The 27228-nt window shown below is 35.0% G+C and overlaps 2 protein-coding genes and 1 long non-coding RNA gene across 26 annotated transcripts; 1 reads left to right on the top strand and 2 right to left on the bottom strand.

Annotated features, from left to right (window-relative positions):
• Nucleotides 1-6270: 6270 nt before the first annotated feature.
• On the bottom strand, nt 6271-12466 carry LOC110873036 (probable 2-carboxy-D-arabinitol-1-phosphatase). Its single transcript, XM_022121957.2, has 9 exons — nt 12012-12466; nt 11422-11527; nt 11124-11340; nt 9887-10005; nt 8883-8969; nt 8148-8201; nt 7973-8071; nt 7779-7886; nt 6271-6908 (listed from the first exon to the last, which is right to left on the bottom strand). Exons 1-9 carry the CDS (start codon nt 12392-12394, stop codon nt 6534-6536), a joined length of 1548 nt encoding a protein of 515 aa, XP_021977649.1. The 5' UTR covers nt 12395-12466; the 3' UTR covers nt 6271-6533.
• An 894-nt stretch (nt 12467-13360) lies between these two features.
• Nucleotides 13361-17561, bottom strand: LOC110873008. Of its 24 annotated transcripts, none has more exons than XR_004859707.1 (13): nt 17332-17561; nt 17104-17231; nt 16844-16938; nt 16544-16636; nt 16223-16433; nt 15978-16143; nt 15861-15908; nt 15658-15783; nt 15499-15564; nt 15309-15421; nt 15147-15219; nt 14307-15073; nt 13361-13752 (listed from the first exon to the last, which is right to left on the bottom strand). It is a non-coding gene; the product is annotated as an uncharacterized LOC110873008 (long non-coding RNA). The 24 variants fall into 24 exon arrangements; XR_002554872.2 differs by having other exon boundaries at nt 16838-16938; XR_004859705.1 differs by having other exon boundaries at nt 16829-16938.
• Nucleotides 17562-26154: 8593 nt separating this feature from the next.
• LOC110928386 (protein FAR1-RELATED SEQUENCE 5-like) lies at nt 26155-26835 on the top strand. Its single transcript, XM_022171407.2, has one exon. It carries the CDS (start codon nt 26155-26157, stop codon nt 26833-26835), a length of 681 nt encoding a protein of 226 aa, XP_022027099.2.
• The last annotated feature ends 393 nt before the right edge of the window (nt 26836-27228 follow it).

A 27228-nucleotide genomic window follows, 5' to 3' on the forward strand; every position in this document is an offset into this window, starting at 1 on the left:
TGGGAGGATATTGCTCCAAAAGTTATGGTGTGGGAGGATATTGCTCTAAGACTTATGTATTTTCCTAATAGGATTGCCTCTTTCAAAAAGTTAGCTTTAGCAACGTTGCAACTGAATTTGTACGCTTTATAGTCATTGAGAATGTGAGAGCTATAATAAAATATATAGATGAAGTCATTGAGAATGTGGGAGCCATAAAAAAAATAAACTTACATTTATTAAATTAATTTGAGTTGAAGGATAGCCGGCTTTTATTTTCTTGTTTTGGTTCCCTGAAAAATGTATAATTGTTAGTAATATATAACTTGAATTGTAACTAAACTAATTAGAATAGTATAGAATCTTTTAGATATTAATGAGATTAGGGATGAGCATATGCCACCGAATACCGATTCCGTACCGATCTCGTACCGATCCCGATCCCGATCGTATCCCGATCGGTATCCACTTTTTGGCGTTTTCGGTATCGGTACGGTACGGTATCGGTATTATACCGATACCGACCCTCAAAATACGGTATAATACCGATACCGTACCGTACTGATACCTAACCGACATGTTTCGGTATCGGTATCGGTACCTAGTTTGGGTGAAATTCGGGATCGGTATTAGGCGGTATCGGTATCGGTTCGATATCGGATACCGATATGCTCATCCCTAGATGAGATCTTGAGGCGCAAGTGTGATGAATACTCTTCAACGGGGCATAAACTTAAGGTATTCATTGGTTGCTACCTAGACATGGATAATATTAACAAACAACGCTCATGATGACACAATTTATAGAGTTATGGTATTGTTGTTTTTGTATGTTGTACTCTTTTTCTAGTGCTTATATAAAATTTATAGAGGTCATTTTTTGACAAGGCCGTCTTCGAAAATCTTGATAATTTGTGGGCCTGAGCGAATAGAGAATACGGGCCTGTAAAATATAAAGTTTTTAAAAAGAATATATAAAAAAGTTTTTAAAAAGATAAAACACACATCACACATGCATTTGCACGTCAAAACGTAGAAAGAACACACGTTGTAAGGGTGTATTTAGAAAATACGAAAAAGATACGTCACAATTTTTAAAATCATAATTTAAGATTGTGCAAAACCACCATAAGCTGTCCATATTTATTTAGAAAATACATAAGAGTTAAAAGAAAAACAAAATAAAACTTTTTTCATTAAAAAATATTTTTTTAAACATGCAAAGCTAATTGTAGATTGATTAATAATTTAAGAATTAATTTAAATAATCATTTTTGAACTAAATTTGAGATGTAACTAAATGATTCCCATTTTCATTTAATGTATTAGCTAAATTTCTTAATTTAAGGCTCTAATATCATCAATGAAGATTTTGCTCCAATTGTGTCAATCTTAAGTACTTCCCTTTTTTTTTGTCAATCTTAAGTACTTCCCTTCTATAGTTTGAAACACGCGAAGATTTTATGCACTCAATTTCAGTTTTCTGTTTTAAATTCGTAATTTTAAAAATTGGCAAATCATTCAGAAATTACATTTTTTTTATTTGAGAGTTTACTTAAAAATTGGCTACCTTGCCAAGTTTATCCTTTTAGAATGTTACCCTTGTAAACGTCTAAATCATTCACAAATTACATTTTTTTTCTTTGAGAGTTTACTGTGTGTTTTATTGCTTTCCCTCTACATCACTTTTTCTCACGGTTGGCCTATGCTGCGCAAGAACCTTGTCAAAGTTGGGCCATATAATGAGGCAGTGGACTGATATGCAATAAATTTCATTTTATACATTATCTTTTCTAAATGATCAGATTTTTCCAAACACTCAAATAATTACAAATTTTTTGTTCTTACAGTTCTAAACAACACCACATTATCTCATCTTGATTAATCAATTTCCCCAAAAATGATGATGAGTTCTTTTTGTAAGCATTTAAATACGATCCCTAGCATTGCAAGCAATATAAAACTGAAAATTCTCATACTTGAGGAACTAGAAGTCACAATGGTTCAACATGATTATTTCATTCTTTGCATGTCTTTAAATACAAAATTAAAGACAGCTAATGAGAAGAGAATTACTCCTATATACATGGATATAATTGACTACATAATTACACTTTAAAGAATTAATGGTGTGGAAGGATATTGCTCCAAGAGTTATGGTGTGAGAGGATATTGCTCCAAGATTTATGTATTTTCCTAATAGGATTGCCTTTTTCAGAAAGTTAGATTTAGCAACGTTGCAATTGAATTTGTACGCTTTATATAGATGAAGTCATTGCGAATGTGAGAGCTATAAAAAATATATAGATGAAGTCATTGAGAATGTGAGTTCTATGAAAAAAAAAACTTACATTTATTAAATTAATTTATATATTCTTAGCTATAGTGAAAGTTTTTCATAATTAATATTTTTATAACACCTCATAATCTTAATCCGCTCCTGTTAATTATCTTTTTGCTTTAATTTTTTTTTGTATAAAACTCGATAATCGTTTAGGATTGCTCAAAGTTAATTTTGTGTAACTCTGAATATTAATTCTTTCACGACATGATCCGGTCCCGGGTGTATTCCCGTGGTCTTCTAGCGTTAGAAGAAGTCATGTCCGTCCCGGACATCTATAATGCTCTTCCCGCTTTACTTTTTTTAATCTGGGTGAAGGAAAAGACTGGTCTCTTTGGTGACTTTCGCGGTCACCCTTACTGAACCGACTTGAATCTGAACCACGATTCAGATCAAGTCTTACCGAAATCGGATTTCCTTTTTGTGCCATATGTGCTTAGACTTTACTTTTTTTCCCTTTTTGATCCCCGGTCCAATATTAGTTCTCGAAGATCGCAAATACTTATGAATAGTGTATTTAAGATTATATTGATTATTAAAAATCTGAACCACGATTCAGATCAAGTCTTACCGAAATCGGATTACCTTTTTGTGCCATATGTGCTAAGACTTTAATTTTTTTTCCCTTTTTGATCCCCGGTCCAATATTAGTTCTCGAAGATCGCAAATACTTATGAATAGTGTATTTAAGATTATATTGATTATTAAACAATTATAAACCCATGTTATCCAACCAAAAACAATTTGGTTAGAGAACGAAAATGAAATGTTGGCAATAAAAAACTTAAAAAAGTAAAAGAAATAAACATCTAGGAACAAATACATATTCTTTTCTCATAATGAAATTTTACGTAACAAGGTTTGGAGTGGCGACAAGAGTTTAGAAGATGGCAACAACTTGAAATTCAAAACAAAGGTCTCATTTTATTTCATTCTCATGCAAATGCAATGTAGTATTTATTTATTTATTTATTTTGTATTTTGTATTTTCAAACATTCCCTACGTTAAAAATAATTTAATAATATAAAAGAAATGATAAATAGAGTGAGAAAAGCATTAATAGATGTTATAACACAACTTTCACGCAATTTCACTCCTCACCAAGTTATTAGTTACTTGAATACAGTTCTAACTAAAACATTCTAATAATTTTTTTTAACAAAAGCCATGACATTTTTATTTCATTCTAATCATTAGGGCAAATTACATAAGGATAGCAGGTAGACGAGCAACAAACTACGCCGCCATCCCTTTTTGAATAAAAAACTCTAGTCTACTAAAAAAAAAGCCTCGAGGGGTCGAAAAGTTGCTGTGGACCACACGCTGAACTCTAGACAAGAACCGAACTGCCTCCGGCGCCAAGGAGCCGAACGTGTCAAACGCCAGGGGGACAAAGGCATGCTGATTATCCTCACAAGCTTTCGCGTGCTTTTCCACCTTCTTTGACTCTGCTTTCAGTACCGCTTGCCCCGCCACAAACCCATTTTCCCGGAACCCGGCTAATAAATTGATACCTTTTAATATATTCCAAGAAATGTCTTGAAAAATGGTTTCCGAGTATGATCAAATACAAATCATATTTTGTTCAAAACGGTAAGAACCATTTAAAAATTGTCATGTGACATCCAACCAATTCTAGAGTTGTAAAATAATAAACAAAATAATATCAACAATATTAAACTAGCTGGTTACCCGTCTGTAAGCCGGGTATTTTAACTGCATAATGACATAACTATATACACTGAGAAACATTCATAAAGAATACGTAGTACATGATAATTTAAACAAAGATAATGTATGTTGATGGTGTTTCGGTTTGCTTCTCATTTTCTTCTTTTTCATCTCCTTTTTGAAAAAAAAAAGTTACAACCATCTAACTTTTCCTTTCTTCTTTTCAAACCAAAAAACTCATTCTAAACACATTATCCAACCACTTCAAAAATAACTATCAATCACTATCACTAAAATTCAAACAAATAATTTCTTAAACTTGAGATCTTTTGAATGAATACTTAAATGTTACTATCTTTTAGGTATAATAGACTTCACATTTAGGCTCACATTCAACCGATGGAAAAGTCCCTTTCAAGTTAAATTCACCAGAGGACCTTAGAACTCAAAGATAGAAAGTTTATGACTTTTAGTACAAAGAAAAAGTACCAGCACTGTTTTCAACCAAAGTCGCTACTTTGAAGATGAATACAGTGAAAAAAAATCTATTTTTAAAACACAAACTGTGTGAAGTCAAAACTGGTTCGAAATCACAGCAGATAGTTTGTGATTCTACACGAACGGTGTTTTAAAAATTTGTTTTAAGATTGTAGGAATCCGTTCGTACAAAATAAAATAAATAATTTTATTATTAACTTGAATTACAACTAGTAAAAGGAAAGCAGAAATACAATACTGTTACAATTGAAATAAAAGAAAACAAGAACATAATTGCGGAAAGAAAAAACGGTTCTTGGCTGAGGATTGTGTTAGACACGGGCCCCTTAAAACAAATTTCGAGTCTCCCAGGAGAACTCGTTTGTTTCAGGATACAACAGCCTAAGCAGTTGCACTCTCGGTCTTGACTCCAACCCGAAGGTGTACCTTGCTGCTTGAAGAAGAAGATAAGTGTATTCAGTAGGGAGAGAAGATTGTATCAGAGCTGTGTATTTTGGTGTCTACATCTGCAGCTGGGTCCTCCCTATATATACTGCAGGTCTAAAGTCGAAACTAAAAAAGAATTAAATGGGAGAATTAAATTACATTAAACGTTTTCAATGCACTTTAATTCGTCATTTAATTCTCAGCCAAAAACCGTTGACTCGTCAGTTTCAAATGCTAAAATGTATCTGCATTGTCATTAGTTGCTGGAAGCTCCTGCGCGCGCGCGAAGGATAGACTGGTGCGCGCGCGCCCTTATGGCTTATGCGCACGCAGGTCTTGCACACTCATGTGCGCGTGCGCCATTTTGGCTCACTTCCATGCGTAAGCAGGCCCCCCTGTGCGTGCGCTGATTCGTCTCACTTTCATGCGCGCGTGCGCCAGCCACCAGTGATCCTATACGAGCACGCCACACAGTCGCGCCGTATTCGCTCACTTTGGTGCGCCCGCGCACGTCTTCAGTGCCCATGCGCGCCAACCTGCCATGTGTACTCGCGCACGGACGCGCGAGACTGCCACGTCATCCGCCACTGCGCGCAGACCCATCTGGGTCATGCGCCTCGTACCCATGCGCATGCATGCCACGTCACCAACCACCTGGTCCTTGCAGCCCCTATGCTCCACCGCGCGCACGTGGTCAAAAATACAAAGGCGGCTCTCAAGCGGGCGAAGTGCAAAGTGCGCCATCAAAGAGCCACATTGAATCTCATCGCCCATGCCACGCACGTGCGGGTTAGCGTGCTCCGCACCCTCTGCGAGTACACTTAGTGTATGCTTCCATGAAACAATAAGGATGAAGAGTTACCACTTAAATACCCCTTTAATTTTCATCTCTCCTATGTGAGACAAGGGGCCACTTTCCCACTTTTTCAGCATTCTATGTTTCAAACACCAAATTTTGAGCATCGATATCTCATTCATCTTAGCTCCGTTTTGGACGTAGTTTAGTTCATTGCGAAGCTCTCCCAACATAGAACACAAACCGACAAATAAATATATAAAGAAACATCAGTTTCTTATATTTATTTCTAGTCTAAAATTAGGAAAAACCATTTTCCTGTATTTGTGAAAAGTGCTATTTTCACAAATTTCCAACATGTGGGATTTGAACTAAAACCTTCTCCTCCAAAGATGTTTAAAGGCTTTTTCTTTGACAATGGACCACCACCCCATTCGTATATGAGAATTTTACTTATACCTACAAAACAAATTTAATAAAAATCTAATGTCTAACAATTCTTCTGTGTTTTAATAATATTATATCAACCATGAAAACACTGGGTAAAGAGAATAATCATAATGATCATCACTTCAACAATGCTGGATTTTTTTTTCTTATCAAAGATTCATTATCAAACGGTATGCGCATGCGCGATTACAACATGAAAATGCTTGCACACACACTTAATCAGCGGACCCAGGATCGGTCGCTCCTCAAAAACGTTCGGGTGTCACTAGATACATATATAACACATAAAAAAGAATACCAGATACTATACAATGCGTAACTTTTTACTAGTGTCACACGATGTTATAATGTAAGGCCCTTGCACTCACGAACTAGAATTCTTCATCACTTTGTGTCGGCCTAGTAATAGGAATCGACCACCTCCCAAGATGTGCCGAATAGTTTATGCATCGAACAACACCTCTCCCGAAAGGACCATCAGGAAAATCAATGACAGTAATGCTACCAGCATCAAGATGAAACGATCCAATCCAATCCTTTGTTAGATTTAGGCAATGTGTTAATAATCCAATGTTAATGATTGGATGACCAACTGTTACGACAATGTTGTCTGGTTCAGATTCGTTTGACAGTTCGTCTAATAGTGATTTCCATGCTGCTCCTGATCGGTTCCATATTTCTGTTAATAATTCATCTTCGAATCCGTTCATCCACCCAGATTGTAGACTTGATGCATTAATTGATTCCTGTTCAAGAGAAGGAAGATCAGATGAAACGGAAAAAAATACTTAAATCTTTACAAAACATCATAAAACAAATACTTGTGTTGGGATGCCGGGTTAAATAGGTGAGCCCGGACACGGCCCGTATATATATTCGTGTCAAAGACATCAACCCTAATCCGGGTACAGCCTGTATATATATTCGGTTTGGCCTATTTGACCCGTTAAGTATAAACTATTACCCAATTATTATCTATATTACAATTATCAACTTGTTTTAACATTACTTTGAATTTTTTTTGGTCTTTTTAGTCTTTTTGTAATTTTGTATACTTTTTGTCTTTTTGTAATTTTGTATACTTTTACCCCTCAACTTTCAGCATTAACACTTACAACCCCTCAACTATCGAAAAGACTTTGTAATCGAGTTTTACGTGTTCTTTATGTACGCGTCGGTATAAATTCAAGTTGATTTACGTTTCCATGTAATTTTCTTCCGGAAATGAGTTGGGTCAAATATAATATGTTCTTATGCTTATTACGTACGTTTCGGTTGGTCTACGTTTTGACGTAAATTTTATTTTTTACTAGAAATGAGTTGGGTTAGATATATACATTTTCGTGATTAATTTTATGTACATTTTCAGTTGGTCTACGTTTTAACGTAAAAAATTTTCGGAAACCATTCCGGTCAAATATAATACGTTTTCATTAGACGGTATAAATTCGAGGTACTTTACGTTTCAACGCCGCGCCGCGACGCGAGGCAACTTGCTAGTTTGACACAATTACAATAGTAAACGATTCGAAAATGCCTGCTATAATGCACACACTCATTGACACCAAACAATGGACTAAAAAAACACTAGTAAATATGAAATGTATGTCACTTGCCTTTTTTGAACGATTAAGAATGTCATGAACATCGAGGTCTTTCAGCTGCTTTGTTTCTACGTATCGTGGCACACAATCAGCACCAAGACAATCAGCAGCTTCTTGAACCTATAATGTTACAAAAGTAGCCATTTAATGATATAAACATCAAATGATTTGGTTAGCAAGAGAAGAAATTTGAGGATGAGACTTACACGAGCAATAGCATTAGCGGTTTCAGTTGGCGCGATTCTAGGGCTGCTAATTATTGATCTCACATTCAAATCAAGAAGCAGTTCTGCTGTTTTTTGTGACTGTTATTTGTAAAACAATGGCTTAGAGTATACCCTCTTGCATATAGTGGACTTATATATAAGAAAAACTGTTTACTTGAATGGTACCAAGCATGTTCATTGATGTGTCACCAGCATCAGCATTGCTGGCCTGTTGATAAGAATTATCAGAGTATATTAGTCATATTCTACTTTGTATCAAACCTAGGGTTATCAAGCAGGAAAGAGTAAAATGCCATTTTCGTCCCTGAGGTTTGGCCAGTTTTGCGACTTTCGTCCAAAAGTTTGTTTTCCTGCATCTAGATCCAAAAGGTTTGAAACCTTGCCATTTTCATCCGGCTCGTTAACTCCACCCATTTTTCTCCGTTAAGTCAGGGGTATTTCCGTCTTTTTTGTTAACTGAAAGGGCAATGCAGTCTTTTTACATAAAGTGAAAAAGACCGAATTGCCATTTAAGTTAACAAAAAAGACGAAAATACTTCTGACTTAACACAGAAAAATGAATGGAGTTAACGAGCCGGATGAAAATGGCAAGATTTCAAACCTTTTGGATCCATATGCGGAAAAACAAATCTTTGGACGAAAGTCGCAAAACTGGACAAACCTCAGGGATGAAAATGGCATTTTACTCTGCAGTAAATATAATGGTATCTTGGTGTAAATTGTTAGGTATCAAGTGGCGCTAGATCAAAGTATGTTGATTTTGTTTGCCGCTCTATAAACGAACTTCAATGTGTACGAAGGGTATAAACAAATTTTCATTAGAAAAATAATGGTAAGATATCAATGTTCAGTCGGAGCTTTTATGAAATCACCATACTTAAGGATTTACCTCAGTTGACCCATGACAGACTAGTACGATCCGTTTACTGGCTTTCCTGCCTGCATTACTTCCACCACCAATAGGAGAGCTTGGAGTCTGTGCATAATATACTTTTTCTCTTTAAATATAATACCATAATAATGGCTGTAAATTTGCAAAATAATGCCCTATTAAGTGATTATATATGAACATGCAGCAAAGCATATAACTTTAATAATAAAAGGAAATGGAAAGGTAATCTGTATATGAATGTTTTGTCTATGAAACTAGGGCTGTAAACGAACCGAACGAATTGTTCGTGTTCGTTCATTAAGGAAATGAACGTGTTCATGAACTATTCACGAACACTTACCAAATGCAAATGAAAAACAAATGTTCATGAACATAAATGAGCACAAACAATTTATATAAACACAAATAAATACAATGAATATATTCATTTTAGAATAAAATCCAAATTTTTCATCACAAAGATTACAAAGTATCCACAAACAAATAAATAAGCATTTAACATAATTATCTGAACACAATTGACATAATTATCATAAACATGATTAACACAAAATAATAAGTTTCTTAAGCTTTAACACAAACTAATATTGAAATGGTCAAATAGGGATGTTGGGGGAGGCATATAGTATAATTGGGGTTTCAAATGTTTTAAAACTATAAACAATAAAACAAAAATACAACATATTTTTACCTTTAAATGAATGAACACAAATGAATATAAACAAGTGAACATAAATGAACACATTATCGAACGGTCACGAACATAAACGAACGAACGCAACCTCTGTTCATGTTCGTTCGTTTAACTTAACGAACGAAATTTCTTGTTGGTGTTCGTTCATTTATTAAACAAACGAACATAAACGAACTTCCCGCCGAACGGTTCACAACTGTTCGATGAATGTTCGGTTAATTTACAGCCCTATATGAAACCACGGGTTTTTTTTTTCAACTTTAAACCAACAACTCGAAATAATATCTACCAATGAGATATAGTTTACCTGATTTAATCGGTTAAGACATATATACGGAGATCCACCATCAGGCCGCGGGACAAAATCTAGCACACTAACACCACAGTTACTTTGAAGTAAGACCCTGAAGTACTCAGTTCCGAAGCCTGAAGATGAAATGAGCAAAATTTTCAGAAATAAACCCAAAAACGATTCAATTTGGATTATGTTTCAACTCCAACGGGTCAAATGGGCCAAGTTTAAATAAAAAATGAAACAGCTCAAGTAGGTTAGAAAGTCTCCCAAAATGTTATTTGAATGCTTTCAGCCTCGTATATTCAAACTAGAGTAAAATGCCATATTTGTCCATGAGGCTTGGCCACTTTTGTGACTTTCGTCCAAAGGTTTGGTTTTTCGCATCTGGATCCAAAAGGTTTGAAATCTTGCCATTTTCATCCAACTTGTTAACTCCATCCATTTTTCTCCGTTAAATGAGGGGCATATCCGTCTTTTTAGACATTTTTATCAAAATAAAAAACACTATAAGAAATAAAGATCCACCTCTGTTGACTTTCTCCACACCTAAATCCTTTAATCATCACAAAAATGTCTAAAAAGACGAAAACACCCCTGACTTAACGTTAAAAAATGGATGGAGTTAACGAGTCGGATGAAAATGGCAAGATTTCAAACCTTTTGGATCCAGATGCGGAAAAACAAGTCTAAAGTCGCAAAAGTAGCCAAACCTCAGGGATGAAATGGCATTTTAATCTTCAAACTATTTAGATATTATTTGAATAATTCAGTTTTTGTAATTGACCAGACCCGTATTCACATTAGTTATATGTAGATTTCTATAAAAAGAACTAACGGGTCAAACTGACCAGACTCGTATTCACATGTTACTCAACCTGTCAAGATTTCAATCTCTGAAAATAAATTTACCCTCTCATACACAAATTCATGCCGTTACACTTCACATACCAGGGCCGGCCAACCCGTGCCGTCGCTCGAGGCCCAAATTTTTAAAGGGCCCGAAAGGTTTCTAGGAGCTTTTATATATATATACTTAATTATATATTTAATATATGCATCCACTCGTTATGCAAAAAAGTGTTGGTGGTGGAGTGGAAAAACCATCCCAAGATAATTTAAAGGTCTCAAGTTCAAGTCTTGACTCCACCACCAAGGGTTTGTTTCTTTTAATTCGCGCCCGAGGCCTAAATTTTTTTGAGAGTTATCGGGGACGGCTCTGTCACATACACACAAAGGAAAGGAAATTTACCCATTGCTGTAGCAACAAGAGCCTGATTAACAGCATTATGAGCAACCACAAGAACAGAACCGCTATCATGAGCTAATATTTTCTTCCAGCAGCTACTAGCACGATCCCACAATTCCCTCACTGGATAATGACCATCTATGTTAAAATTCGGAGCATCCTTTTGCCACTGACGAAACGCCGGACCGTACTTTTCTATACCTTCATGCTTCAGGAGACCCTAAAGAAATCCTATAGTTTAAGTATTACAATAACTAATTAACTATGACAGTTATTTGCATATAAACAAACTCAAACTAACTTGAAATGAATACAGGTCAATCTCCCTTAAGTCATAATCTGTAAGGATCTCCGCTTTCCGAGAATCCCATATAACATCTGCGGTTCTTTTCGATCTTTTCAACGGACTGCAAGTATGTAGCATTCATTTTAAAACTCTACATCTGAACTTATGCTTTAGAATATACAATTAGGCGGTTGATATCGGTACACCACAGACAAGTTAACTAGGCTAACTGTGAATTCGGTTTTCGGTTCGGTTACCAGTTCCACAAATCTTGCATATTTGGATAACCAAACCGAATTCAATCAAATAAACGAGTAACTGGTTTAATCAGATAACCGAACCAAGAACTAAATAAACCAAATAAATCAATTTAATCGGTTGAATTTGGTTCGGTTAGACACAGTTATAATTCGGAGCGCTTCGTTTATCAGTTTACCCCAAAAAAACTTCAAAACCGAACCAAATACACCAAATAAACATATCAGAACGGATGAACACACCTACCTAGATCCAAACTAAAAATTTCCCCTAATTACTTACTATACCAAACCCTAATTTCACAAACCTATCAATATCCAATTCAAAGAAACCAGAACAACATAAACCTTGAAAAACATATATCAAAGGAGTCATCAATAAGCATTTGGCGGGAAGTCTCAGCTTGAGCCTCTCCTTTCTGAGTAAGAACCGAGAAATCAGAGCTCCCTTGGATTCTACCTTCCGCATTCCACGTGCTCTGCCCGTGCCTCACCAGAACCACTCGTTTTGCAACCTTCAGCGGCGGAAACGACGCCGTACCGGTGACTGTTGGACTCAGTTTCCGATCATCATATGTCGCCGGTGATGATGAAGTGTCGAGTTCTTTTAGGGTTGATGAGATCGATCGGAATGTGAAGGAAGTGGTGGCAATTGGTTTGAATGATCGGAAGTTGTTACGGTGGAGGAAGAGGTTGTTGCCGCCGGCAAGAGGAGCTCCGGCGGAGAGCATGGTTTTTGGCGGTTAAAAAATGGTAATGAGAAATGTATGGTTACCGTTGGTTCTATCGGTGTGATGTAGATATTAAATTATTATCATTTGCTACAATATATATATATATATATATATATATATATATATATATATATATATATATATATATATATATATATATATACTAGTCGTTTACCCGCGCGATGCGGCGGGAAATATATCACTTACGGTGGTGAGTTTAGGGCTATGTACGTTGTAGTTCTAAGGGTGAAACTTTGCAATACGATACTCGTTTGTTGTTAGTTTATTGATCATCTCTTGATACATTGTATAGTACTCAAACGAAAATGTAATTAGATGACAAATAAAAATGAAGTTATGTCCATAGTTACAAACCCACAGTTTGTGTTGTATAAATTTTAAACATATACGTGGATCCATCACATATTCAATAGAAACCGATTCAAGATGGTTAATCTTCTAAGTGATATACATGTTGAATGGGTTAGCCCCATTTCAGCAAATGCAAAGGCGTCGCAACTTAAACCCACAACCTACATAGCTTGTTCTCGCATGTAAAGTCGTCACAACTTAAGCCCCATTTGAACTGTTGACAATGGAGACAATTTACAACGAAGTTGCAAAATTACACAAAGCTAAGGCTCTTTGTACATGAACGTTAACATTATTTACTTCTGTTTACTTAAAACTTCAAATCTAGACTCGTTTTTTTATTACAAATATAAGCCCATTATTGTGAGACCAAGCCCGTACTCTATAACAAATTAATCAGCCCACGGTGTGTTTACTTAAAATTTCAAATTTATTTACCTTTTTAAGTTCTTTTTTAAAACTCAAGTTTGAAAAAGGCTTTGACACCGGGTCAAACTGATAAAAACTCCATATTGCAAGTTTTGAAAGCAAAGCAGATAAAGTTTCAAACTAAAAACCAAGGGCAAATCTATTTAAATAGACAGGAAGGTATGCACACAAATTTCTTTTTCTAAATTATGCTAAAATAAAATTTACAAATATAAATAATTATAATACTAATATATATGTCATTGTTAGTTGGGATTACATCGTAATAGAAGGGAGACTACTATATAATAATGAATTATAATTGCAGCATGTCTATAAGGATGTTGTTTGGCCGCAGCCCGCATGTCTGAATGCACAAAACAGCCTACTCTGCGTTCTTCATGAACATATCTTAAGCCTCAGGCAAGAATCTTTAGCAGTTTGTTGCCTTACTTCAGCAGATGTACAAATATGCAACACGGATTTCTAATTAAAAGGTTTCTAAACCAATTAAATGATCAATCACTCTTTTGCCAGCACATTATGCCAGCAAGATCAAACAGAGGATTTGGCACCTACAAATTAATTAAACAAGTTCAATTTAAGTAATTAAAAACCAATTTAAAGAAAAAATGTAAAAATAAATAAATAAACAAACAAACAAAACATGAAGCATAAATCTGGTATTGAAAGGGTAAAACTGAAAACTAAACAAGATCGTGTCATATGCATGTTACATAATTTAACATTCAAAAACCATCAATACATGCCAAACATCATGTTGAATGACTTTTTATGCATGCATAGAGGTGGCAATTTATGACCCAACACAAACATGACACAAAAATAATCAGGTTTTGGGTTTAAATATTTAACCCGTTTAATAAAAAGGTCATGTTCGGGTTGACATGTTTAACCCGTTTTCGTCAAACAGACAAACCAACCAACCTAATTAATTAGACAGGCCAACTCACTAACATGTTTTGACTCGTTTAACCAAGTTTTTATAACCCACCAACCCAATTAACATGTTTACAACATGATTACGACCCGTCAACGCATTTCACATGTGCAGATAAATGGGTTAAGCGGGTCGTGCACCCTTGGATCATATTAAAAAGATGCTTACTTGACAGCCTGCTCGGTGAAGTCTTTCCCGGGCTGTCTTTGCCTGAGAGTATGCAAATCTCCTCAGGGACAAAACTCCATCACCAAACACGAAAACTTATCGGTCTCAAAATGAGTGTATAACGTTAGAAGAAACAGGTGGTCCAACGATTGCAGAATCTCTCTCTCGGTTTGAGCTCGAAGAAGCTTCTTACAGCTAGGTAAAGACGCTTTATCCATAACTTTCATAGCAAAATACGCTTTCGTCCCGGCTAACACAGCCAAGTAAACACTACGAATATCACCACACCCTAATCTCTTCAACAATATGAAATGGGTCAAACCCAACGCCCCGTCTTGCGCTCGAACCACTTGAATAGCTTCCCTTCGCATATCATTCGACTTATGCGGCTTGTTGATACTGCTATTGAAACTACTACAGCTACTTTCATCACTCACATTGCTGCTTGTGCTTCCTCTACACATACTACTCTTCCCACTCTCCACAAAATCGACACGCGCGCTCCCGCTCGTCTTCAGAAGGCTGCTGTTCCCATCACTCGCTTTATCTGAAACCGAGCTGTTCTTCTCACCAATCTTCTTTTCCTCATCCAAACTAACACCAACCTTACCACTTTCAATTGTTAGTTTGGAAGCCAGTTTAGCTTCCAAATCATATCGAACAGCATGTTTCGACACATCCATTCCGAAGATTATGATAGAGTTCTTTGAAACCAATGGTATAGATTGCAAACATTCAACAGATAGCATAGAGTTTAAACTACCCATCTGAAAATTACAAAAATTAAATAAATTAGATTCGAGTTTTGAAAATTACAAAAAAGTAAATAAATGAACAAACTTTATTTATAGACAAATTTCAATCTATCTGATTTGGCTCAGAGTTTTTGGTTCCATGGAAGTATCGAAGCCTCCTGCAAAAACAAATTAAAGAGACCAATAATATAGCTTGTTAGATATTCTTCTACAAGGTTAGCCTATCATTGATGATGGAAAATCATACCTATGGAGCATTAGTTCTATTTGACCATCTAATAAACTCGAGCCACCTACTGCACGATCTACTAACACCGAAAGCTCCTTACTTCCGTCCTCAACATAAGCTCCAAGGTTTATCTAAGCAACAAGTCAAAACAATAATGAAAAATTCAAACAAGTTACTGAATATTATGAATTATTATATGAGCACGTACTGGGTAGTAATTTCCAGCAACTGGCTCATTAACTTCCAGATTCCAGTCAGTTCTGTAATCGAGAACCTGCAAACCAGTGATTTAGGCTAATAGTTTAGTTGACTCAACTATTAATCAAGAGAGGAATATTAATATACAAATATAGCCATATATAAATACCCTTTATATGAAGACTCTCCTGTTAGAGTCGGTATAGAATGTCTTGTTTCTCTTTAAGCTAGTTGTGATCTGAGTAGTTAATTCTTTCCGAACACCATCATCTATAGGTATAGGTCCAAGCTAGCACTAAATTATAGAAATATGTAATTGGATGATATACACTTGTTACTTACATCATAGACTCAAGCTAACACAAAACTTACCATAAACTCCATTTCAGCATGCTCCTTATCTTTGTATACACCAGTGACCTGTGTGGAAGAGCTTTATATAAAACATGAAATTTGCAATAATATGGTACACCTTCAACAAGTAAATACCTGATGTATCCACGGTTTGGTCTCTTGATGCAGCTCATGCAATAGTGGACCCTTTATACTCCAAACCATTGACCTCGTAAACACCTTCCATTGCAGCTGACATGGCAGAAGATTCATCATGTGTAGAATTCGATTTACTGGTCTGCTATTTTGGAACCTATAGAACCTACAAAAAAAATGTGAAGATTCCGGTGACCTAGATGATACGTAGACAACAGGGAACCATTACATGAATGAAATATTACCGTTAGTTTATAGTCGTTTGCAGGGGTGATCACGGTTCGGTTTCAAATCGTAAAACCGCCAAAACAGGTCTTCGGTTTGGTTTCGAGGTGTCGGTGAGGTGAAATAAAAACAGCTGACAATTGATTCTTAATTTGAAACTTGCATAGAAGCATCCTATCTACTTTGACCTCATGTAATTTTTGTATAGCAGCAACAAGACTCCCAATCACTCTGTATATTTAAGAGAAAAACATGTAATTAGCCATTGTGATCAATTTTAGAACAAACCTATGTACTAAAGTTATAATAAATTTAATGGCAATAAGGGCAGAATTACCTACTCTTTCTCAAGTTCTTGTAGCTGCACATGAACTGATTTTTCTTCACCGATTTCCTCTGAGTTTTGCCTTTGGGCTCTCTATGTTTGGATCAAACTGCAGATATAGCACATTATGCAGCCAAAATCAAGAACTGATAGTTAATATTTCTATAACCATATATAACTCATTGAATGGATTCACTTCTCTACTTTTTAAAAAGAAAATAAAAAAATTTCAAATAGCCAATTGTGCAACACATTGATTATCATGTGAATATCAAATCACTGAATGCAATGAAACAATTACAGGATATACATTCACCAAAAGTTCATCAGGGGCCATGACCCTTTCATCATAACTTCTGTAAGCAGTAGATTGACCATCAGAAACGACTCCTCTTCTCTACATACAGGTCCCTGACCATTTTTACAACTTTCGCACTTAATCTAAACAAATATGTGAAAATAAAATTCAGCAATAAACACCATTGATAAATAAAAATGTGAGATATGTACGAAACTTCACATGAACACACAAATATGGGAATTTATCCACTGTACTGAAATTAAAACCTCGGTCACCTCCATATACTTGACCAGAATCGCATGTAGAACTCCAACCACCGAGATCTGATTCTTCTCCATGATTTTGTTGTCTCCTTCCGAGTATTCTTATTATTCTTCACCAGATCTAGTCTTCAAACCATGACCTACAAAAAACGAAAATCCATCTTAAAACACAAACGTAAGTAAAATCCAGTGAATACATAAAGAAATAGTGTTCAGAATCAAAAGGACGGTGTCAGTTACCCTTGACGAATGTTGCAAAACGCCAATAAAAGCCGGAAAACGGAACCAGGAGGTCAGAATCTTCATCGATCTATTGAAACTTCATAGATCTGGTGAAATCGTTCCCGAATCGCCAGAAAGAGGAGCAGATCTGGTGAAATCGTTCCTGAATCGCCAGAGAGAGATAGAGGAGCAGGGAAGCGGCGTTTTGAAATGTTTTGAAATCTGAAACCCTAGTTTGTGTTTGTGTGTCCGAGTGTTTAGTTTAGGGTAAAGGGTATAAGTGGAAAGTGAAGATTTCTGGTGCTTAAAAGACTTGTACATTATGTTTTAAGGGTGTTTTAAGGAAATTTCAATGACTTTAAGAAGTCCTTTGGATATGTATATTATATATAGTATAGATATATATATATATATATATATATAGGGGGGGCTCATGCGAATCCACCCTTATTGTGAGAACCGAACCAATGTGAACACAACCTAAAATAGCTAAAAAAACCTAACCCCCACCCCCCCCAAACCTAAACCCCCACCCCCTCCCCCCCTCCCCAAAAAAACCTAACCCCCCCCCCAAAAAGCTAAGCCACCCCCCACCCCCACCAAGCTAAATGCTAAAAAAAACCTAAAAAAAACATAACCTCACCCCCCCCCCCCGCCCCAAAAAAAACCTAAACACCCCTCCCCCACCCCCCCCCCTCCCCAAAAAAGAAAAACCTAAACCCCACCCCCAAGCTATAATACTAAAAACTAAACCCCCAAAAAACCTAAAAAAATCTAAAAAAAATCTAAAAAAATTTTTTTGAATTTTTTTGAATTTTTTTGAATTTTTTATGTTAAAATCGCTACTTTTAGAAGCCAAAAAAAATCTTTTTTTTTTTTAAAAAAAATTTAAAAAAAAATTTTTTTTGGCTTCGAAAAGTAGCGATTTTTTTATAAAAAATATTAAAAAATTCAAAAAAAAAATTTTGTGTGATTTTTAGCTGTTTTTAGGCACTTTTGGTGTGTTCACATTAGTTCTCGCGGTTCTCACAATAAGAGGTGATCTTCTCCCTATATATATATATATATATATATATATATATATATATATATATATAGGGAGCCGCTAGAATGAAAACCACCTCGAGTTGTAAGAACCGCGAGAACTACACCCCATGGAGCGCCGTTCGCCATGATTTTTTTTACAAGTAGATGTGTATATTATAAACACAGCCGTAAAAAATAATGGCGAACGGCGCTCCGTGGGGTGTAGTTTTTTACACCACAAGTTTGGTGAAAAAAAAAAAGAAAAAAGAAAAAAAAATTAGAAACACCAAACTTGTGGTGTAAAAAACTACACCCCACGGAGCGCCGTTCGCCATGATTTTTTACGGCTGTGTTTATAATACACACATCTACTTGTAAAAAAAATCATGGCGAACGGCGCTCCGTGGGGTGTAGTTCTCGCGGTTCTTACAACTCGGGGTGGTTTTCATTCTAGCAGCCCCCTATATATATATATACCTTATAATAAAACAAAACAAACTTATGCCATTTGTCCTATTCTTAAAAACCTTATTGCCACGTGTCATCTGATTGTATGTCTGAATAATCTTTTAAGTGGCAATGTATTGTAGGTCTTTTGGCATCCCGCTTTTCACTTTCATTTGATCTCAAATAATGAAAGTTTCCATCCTTTTCTCATATTATCTCAAATAATTCTACCAGAGATCCGAATTCCATCTTTCTCTGTGATCATCTTCCAAAATATGAACGAGTTTCCATATTTAAGGATCATTGGTTGCATAAACCCTAGATCTATAAATCCATACGTATTCAGTCGTTTCTTCACATCGATTCAGTTGTTAATCGATTTATCAATCATCCTCTGTTTCTTCACATCGATTTGGCTGTCAATCAATTTGTCAAGCATTATTTAAGGTACGATTCTTTAATCTGTATGCATATTTCTCTGGTCTTTAATCTGTATCAATTTTTAGGGCTTTTTTTGAATATGTTTTTGTATCAATCTCTGATTTTGTATCGATTTCCACTGAATAACATAAGTAAACATATGAATCTTTTGTGAAGCTTCTGATTTGTATCAATTTTTAGGGCTCTTATATTAGGGTTTTCTTATATTGACTTATTCTGATGTTGTATAAATTTTTAGGGCTTTTTTTTAATATGTTTTTGTATCAATCTCTGATTTTGTATCGATTTCCACTGAATAACATAAGTAAACATATGAATCTTTTGTGAAGCTTCTGATTTGTATCAATTTTTAGGGCTTTTATATTAGGGTTTTCTTATATTTTGGTGAAATGATATGTGTTATTACATCCAAACATAAGCACAATTTACTGCCAATACAAGGTAATGATTTTATTCGAATTCCAATTATTATTTATAATATAAAGTATTGTATATCCAAACTTTAAAACCATATTCTAAAAATGATATAAATAGGATTAGAAAATTGTGCTTATGTTTTGATTAAACAGTGTGTTTAGACAAAGACCTCTTGGATAGATATTCTATAGTACTTTAATTTTATAAATTTTTTATTTATAACATAAAAAGTTAAAGTATTATATAATTCTATATATTAATATATGGAAAGCGGTATTTAAGGATGTGATTTAAAGAATTCAATCAATTCTAATCACTACCCTAAATAATTCAATTATGTTATATCAAACAAATAAACTAAAATTCTAAGTTATCACGGTATTTTGGTCAATGATTTTAAATGAATTTGGAAAGGTATTAGTAATTTATATAAATCACTTCCTTAAATATGTAAATTATTTCATTTTTTGTTAACGTTACCACCATTACATCATTTAGTTACATTATTTCCAAAATTATATAATCACTTCATGAATTATATATACTTTATGTTGTATGTCATTCAAACATATCGTTTTCCTGTGTCAACATCACAAAAGACATACATCACAAAAGACATACGTAGGTTTTTCAAATGTCATCGAACTTTATTCGTGTTCTTTAATTATACAATGCATTTTTTACTTACCTTCGATATGTGTTGTTTTTAATTTTTGTCGTTGATCATACTAACTGTTTTGTTTGACACCATTTAGAAATGGAACAACAACCAATCACACTGCTGAATCATTTGGATTTGAACCAAGATAACTACACTATCAAGGTTCACATTGTCCGATTATGGTCAAGACCATCGTTCAACAATCCAAGACAGGTCTACTGCTATGACATGATCATTATGGACCAAGCTGTAGGTTTTCCAAACATAAATTCTATTTATTATATTTACCTCTTTAAAATAAAGATCGTTGATAGTGTAAATTTATTTGTTTCATTATTGCTTATGTAACAATTTATTTTTTATGGACAAATGCAGGGTACTAAAATGCAGGCGTTTGTTTTAGCAAAAAATGCGCGAGAGTATGAAGATCTGCTGAAGGAAAACCACTGTTTGGTTATTCGTAATCCATCGTTGGGCGAAAATCGGCAAAAAGTTAAGTACGTTTCATTAGCATTGAAGATTAATCTGAATGATAATACGGTTGTTACTGCTTGCAACGAGGCTGTTGGCTCTGAGTGGGGATTTGAGTTTGTTCCGTTTGACTCCTTAGTAGAGGACCCTGAAGATGACAACAATTCATTCAGATCTTCGATTGGTATTTTCTATATTTTCTTAATTCCTAAAAAGTACAACTATATAATAGATATATGTATATATAAATATTTAAGTTGGAATATTCTTATGATATGCTACACTGTATAGCTATATGTTATAAACCTTTTTGGATTTAACTTTCTTCTATACTTTTTCTTAGACGTAATTGGCTATGTTGTTAGAAGCTTTCCGTTTGAACTTAAAGATAATAATAACATATGTTACCAATTTTTTGGTTAGTATTTTATTTGTACAATCAGTTATCAATGAATAATTTTCGTTGTTCAGGATAAAGGTTCTAATCCGTGTTCAAGATTGTACGGGCATTGTTACTCTTACCATATTTGAGCGTGAGGTCGTAAAGCTTCTCAACGTTAACGCCATTCAGTTGCTAGACAAGAACTTGGAGGTATTTCATGTATAAATTAATATTGTAGCAATGCCGACATGTTGTGTATAAACTATAGCATGTTATTTAGATTAATTTTAACCTTCTCATGTATTTTTTACAGTTGGCTAATGAAAGAAGTTTCCCATAGGAACTTAAAGCTTTACTCGAAAAGAAGTTGGCCTTCAAGATCGCTATAAGTTTCTATAACATCCAGAAGAAGTCTGATGGATACTCTGTTTCCAAATTAACAGATAATACAACCGTGATCTCGGAGCTGGTTAGGAATTTCGATGTTAACAAATTGTGAACTTTGTCTTCTTTGTTTGTTTTCAATTACGTGTAATGTTGATAAAGATGTTTGTAGTTCAACGTTTATTTAATTAAGATGTTTACTTAGATGGTGTTGAATAATATTAATTATTGTTGGTTCACCCGTGTAACACACGGGTACTTAGGCTAGTATATATATATATATATATATATATATATATATATATATATATATAGGGAAAAGATCAAATAGGAAGTTAATTTTCGCTAGGAAGGATAGGAAGCCATAGGATTATGACATGTGGCAAATTTTAAAATAAAAAGAAAGGGTATTTTAGTCAATCAAACTCCTTCTTCTTCCTTTTTCAAAACCCAGTAACTTCAAAACCCACCATTTTCAAAACCCACCATCTTCAACTATTTCTTCACTTTCTATCTCAATAATCACTACATTATAGTGAGATTTTCATCACCAATCAATGATTCAAAACCCGATCAACGTGTTCTTCAGCTTTTTTTTGAAGAGAACCCAGTTTAATTTCATAAAAAAATCTCGTTTTTTCCGGTGATTTTGGAGATAATCACTCGATTCGTTCGATTCGAGCGTTGATAAGTGTTTCTATCATTCAAATTTCGTCAATTGATGAAGAAATCGGCTTCGATCCATGTAAGAAATTCTTTAATTTCATTTTCACGATCTAGGTTTTTGATTCAGTCATTGCGTTTTACGATCTTTGCGGGGGTCCGGGGGCGGCAGCCCCTGGTAGCGGGGTCCCAGGGGCGGCAGCCCCTACCGGGGTCCAATTCAGACAGTTCATAGTGACAGACGGTTTTATGTGTCCATTGCGTTTTAGAAATAAGAGAGTTTTATGTGGTTTCTGGCTATTGCGTTTTAGAAAAAAACACATTTTTAAGTGTTTTTAGTCATTGCGTTTTACGTAAAACACATTTTTAGGTGTTTTCAGTCCATTGCGTTTTAGAATGAGTCATTTTTAAGTGTTTTCTGGCCATTGCGGTTTACATATAAGACATTTCTTTGTGTTTTTGGTGCATTGCGTTTTAGGTAAAACACATTTTTATGTGTTTTCTGGCCATTGCGTTTTACAAATAAGACATTTCTGTGTGTTTTCTGGCCATTGCGTTTTACAAATAAGTCATTTCTTTGTGTTTTTGGTGCATTGCGTTTTAGAAAAATGTCATTTTTTAGGTTTTTTTTTCATTGCGTTTTACGTAACTGGTGGTTTTTCTATTGCGTTTTACGCAACTGGGTTTTAATTTTTTTTTTTTAAATATAGCAATAGTATACTCGTTTTAAAGATAAAAAACGCTCGTTTTTTTGGTGCAATTTTTATAAAAAAATAATGTCGTATGAAAGAGTTATTAACGTTTAAAAAATGGGGGGAATTGGAGGAGAGAGAAACTATTGGCTTGGATTGACTAGAATGCCCTTGAACAAACTCACGCACCTCTTTTCTTCCTTCAATTTCCCTGATTTAATCTTAGCCCTTGATTAACTTAATGGATGGTCAAGATCACTTCCTAGCCTTCCTAGCCAAATAAACTTCCTATTGTATCTCCACCCTGTATATATATAGGGAGAAGATCATGCGAGAACCACCTCTTATTGTGAGAACCGCGAGAACCAATGTGAACACACCAAAAATGCCTAAAAATAGCTAAAAATCACACAAAAAATTTTTATTTTAATATTTTTTATATAAAAATCGCTACTTTTCGAAGCAAATTTTTTTTTTTTAAAGTAGCGATTTGAGCATAAAATATATTAAAAAAAAATTTTTGATTTTTTTTTATTTTTTTAGGTTTTTTGGGGGTTTAGTTTTTAGCATTTTAGCTTAGGGGGGGGGGTTTAGGTTTTTGGGGGGTGGGGGAGGGGGGTTTAGGTTTTTTTTTTTGGGGGGGGGTTAGTTTTTTTTTAGGTTTTTTGGGGTTTTAGTTTTTAGCATTTAGCTTTTTGGGGGGGGGGGGGGAGGGGTTAGGTTTTTTTTTTTGGGGGGGGGGGTGGGGGTTAGGTTTTTTTAGGTGTTTTTTTAGCTATTTCAGGTTGTGTTCACATTGGTTCTCAAGGTTCTCACAATAAGGGTCGTTCTCGCATGAGCCCCTCCCTATATATATATATATATATATATAGGGTAAGGTTCATGCGAGAACCACCCTTATTGCGAGAACCGCGAGAACCAATGTGAACACAAAATAAAATCAAAAAAGCACTCAAAATTTTTTTTTTATTTTTTTTAATATTTTTTAACAAAAAATCGCTATATTTCGTTCCATAAAAAAAAAAAAAAAAAAAAAAAACTTTTTTTTTTCGAGTAACAGTTATCCATGCACATGTGCATATATATCATTACTTCAACAAATTCGGTAATACATTATCAGGAATAGACAATTGCACTTTAATTTACAATACCATTAGTAATACACTACTTTTTACATTACCAATATTCAAAATGCACATGTGCATAATTAGGTATAACCATGATATAACGTGTTTTGGTACAAAAAGTTTGTGATTTTGAATGGAGAAGTAGACCCATATACATGTTTTTTGGTTAGTTATATCTAGTGGTTGATGGTTTGGTTATAGTTGTCAATTTTTTATGTAATATGTTGATTGGATGGTATAAATGGTGTTTACATACATGTAATAAAGTGAAAATATTGTTAATGGTATTGTATTATGGATGGTAGGAGGTAATTGTATTGTATTATGGATGGTAGGAGGTAATGGTAGTGTATTATGGATGGTATGATAGATGAAAGGGAAAGTGTATTCAAAGTGGTGTACCAAAACAACTTATTTCATGTTGATACATATAATGCACATGTGCATTTCTAATATTGGTAATGTAAAAAGTAGTGTATTACATATGGTAGTGTAAATGAAAGTGCAATTGTCTAATATATGTAATGAATTACGGAATTTGTCAAAGAAATGACAGAAATGCACATGTGCATGCTTGTGTATTATGGATGGAATGATAGATGAAAGAGAAAGTAGTGTACCAAAACACCTTATTTCCTGTTGATACATATAGATGCACATGTGCATTTCTAACATTGGTAATGTAAAAGATAGTGTATTACACGTAATAGTGTAAATGAAAGTGCAATTGACTATTATTTGTAATGAATTACGGAATTTGACAAAGAAACGACACATATGCGCATGTGCATGGATAACTGGTGCTCGAATTTTTTTTTTTTTTTTGAAATTTTTTTTTTATTTTTTTTATTAACAAAATATAGCGATTTTTTCAAAAAAAAATAGTAAAAAAATTAAAAAAAAAATTTTTGGGTGTTTTTTAGATTTTTTTAGGAATTACTGTTTGTGTTCACACTGGTTCTCGCGGTTCTCGCAATAAGGGGTGGTTCCTAACGGATCTTTGTCCTATATATATATATATATATATATATATATATGATAATGCTCTACAAGAAACCCCATTTTTTTAGAAAACTTAGCAAACTCTACATGTGGCCTACATTTATCCACGTTGCCCATATCCACGTTGCCCATAGTCCTCTTCCCTTTTGCTTGCAAGGTTATATCAGTAATTTACCCAACCCAAGATATTTTCCCAATTTGAATTGACATGATCATTTAATGCCCATCATCTCAATTGTACAAATCACCCACCCCCATATTTCTTTTACAATATTTCATTTTATATATGCTTTAACAGAAAAACCATAAAACCATTATCATCTTCTTCTCCAAATTATCCTTTCTCCATTAATGACTATGGAGACAAATCCACCAACCTCCGAGTTAATGTCGCCGGTCCGAAGTTTCCCCAACAGGTTCCTTAGCAGTGACTTCCATACTGATGAGGAATTAAATGCTCAAGGTTTGTCTCTTTATCTAACTTAACTCTCTCGAATATATATTTTTTTTTTGTATTTTACAATTTTTTAATCGAATAATCCAAATATACTGCATGGCAATGTTCACCTGTTCCATTCGAAGCTTCTGTATATACTTACATGCCTGTTGATGGTTCTCTATCATCTGAAGTCCCTGTTAGATCACCGGATGTTCTGATCTCCAACAAGTTCATCAACAGCGCTTTCCATTCTGACGAGGTTATGGATGATGATCAAGGTTTGTTTTTCTATACACTGGTTTTGATTTTTCTTCCCCAGATATGCCATAGTTCTAACATATTGCATAATGTTCACATGTAGCATCCCAAGATTCTGGCTACGCTAACATGCCGGGTGCTGGTTCTGGATCACCTCAGGGCCCTTCTGTGTTTGCTGAATCATCTCACGGCCCTTTAGACGGTTGTTTATTTTCCATGGGAGCAAACTTTATACTCATATACCAGAGTTCTAACCTTTTGTCCTGCCATATACCAGATTCCTAACCTTTTCGTTTTCTGATGCAGGGCCAGCGCATCCATACTTCGTTTTTGATACCCCTCAGGGAACCCGTTACTGGATTCCTACCGTCGCTGATAAGTTCATACCAGTGTGTGGGAAATCTTATCCAACATTTGAGGCTGTTCTTTCCATGTATGAACTTTATGCTTTTGAAGCTGGTTTTTCTGTTAAAAAAGGGCAAACTAAAGTCTGGAATGGAATTCCCACACACAAGTATCTTCGATGCTCAAAATACGGGAAACCACAACCCAAGAGGACTTTTGACACACTAGATGAATCTTCTGTAAAGCCTAGGAGAACCAACTTCACATGGTGTGACTGTAAGGCAAGCATTCTAGTCTCAATCTCTAATGATACATACACAGTTATGAGTTTCAATGATATTCATAATCATGAACTTGTTGAGAATTACAACCGTGATCTTAGCAAGATATCACGGAAGCTGTCATTCTCCACCAAACAATTCATTCACAATATGAGTCTAAACCGTATCGGACCCATGAGAGCTTATAGATGTCTTGTAGCTTTAAAAGGGGGGCATCATAATGTCAATGGGACTCCGGTGGATTTTAAAAATTTTAGCTACCAGTTGCAAATTTTTATTGGTGAACGCGACGCACAAGTTTTCCTAGAACGCTTGCGTGAGCGCTTTGACAACCTACCCAACTTCTATTTTGATTATACTGTATCAAATGGAAAGTTGTCTTCTGTATTCTGGGCTGATGAGATTTCAAAGCTAAACTACAAAGCTTTTGGCGATGTCCTCGCCTTTGACGCGACTTACAGCACTAACAGGTTAGTTCCCCCTTAACATGTGTTAGGCCTGATATCCAAGTATACAAACCTAACCAAAAAAGTGTTACATTTTGTTAACCTCAAATCCATTTTTATTAATAGGTACAAGATGGTTTTTGTGCCATTCACGGGTGTGGATCATCATTTCCAATGTGTTACATTTGGTGCGGGTTTGATATCAACCGAGTCCATTGAATCTTATGTGTGGTTGCTTAAGGCTTTCTTGAAGGCACACGGTACTCAACCAACTCTCGTGCTGAGTGATCAAGACCCATCCATGCTTCAAGCTGTTCCTATGGTCTTTACCGAATCACGCCACCGTCTATGCATGTGGCATATAATGAAAAAACTACCCTCCAAGGTTAGGTTAAATTGTTAGCCTTTAACATGTGTTATTCATCATCACAGA

The sequence above is a fragment of the Helianthus annuus genome, chromosome 1, assembly GCF_002127325.2.
Source record: "Helianthus annuus cultivar XRQ/B chromosome 1, HanXRQr2.0-SUNRISE, whole genome shotgun sequence".
In the NCBI taxonomy this organism is placed as follows: Eukaryota; Viridiplantae; Streptophyta; class Magnoliopsida; order Asterales; family Asteraceae; genus Helianthus; species Helianthus annuus.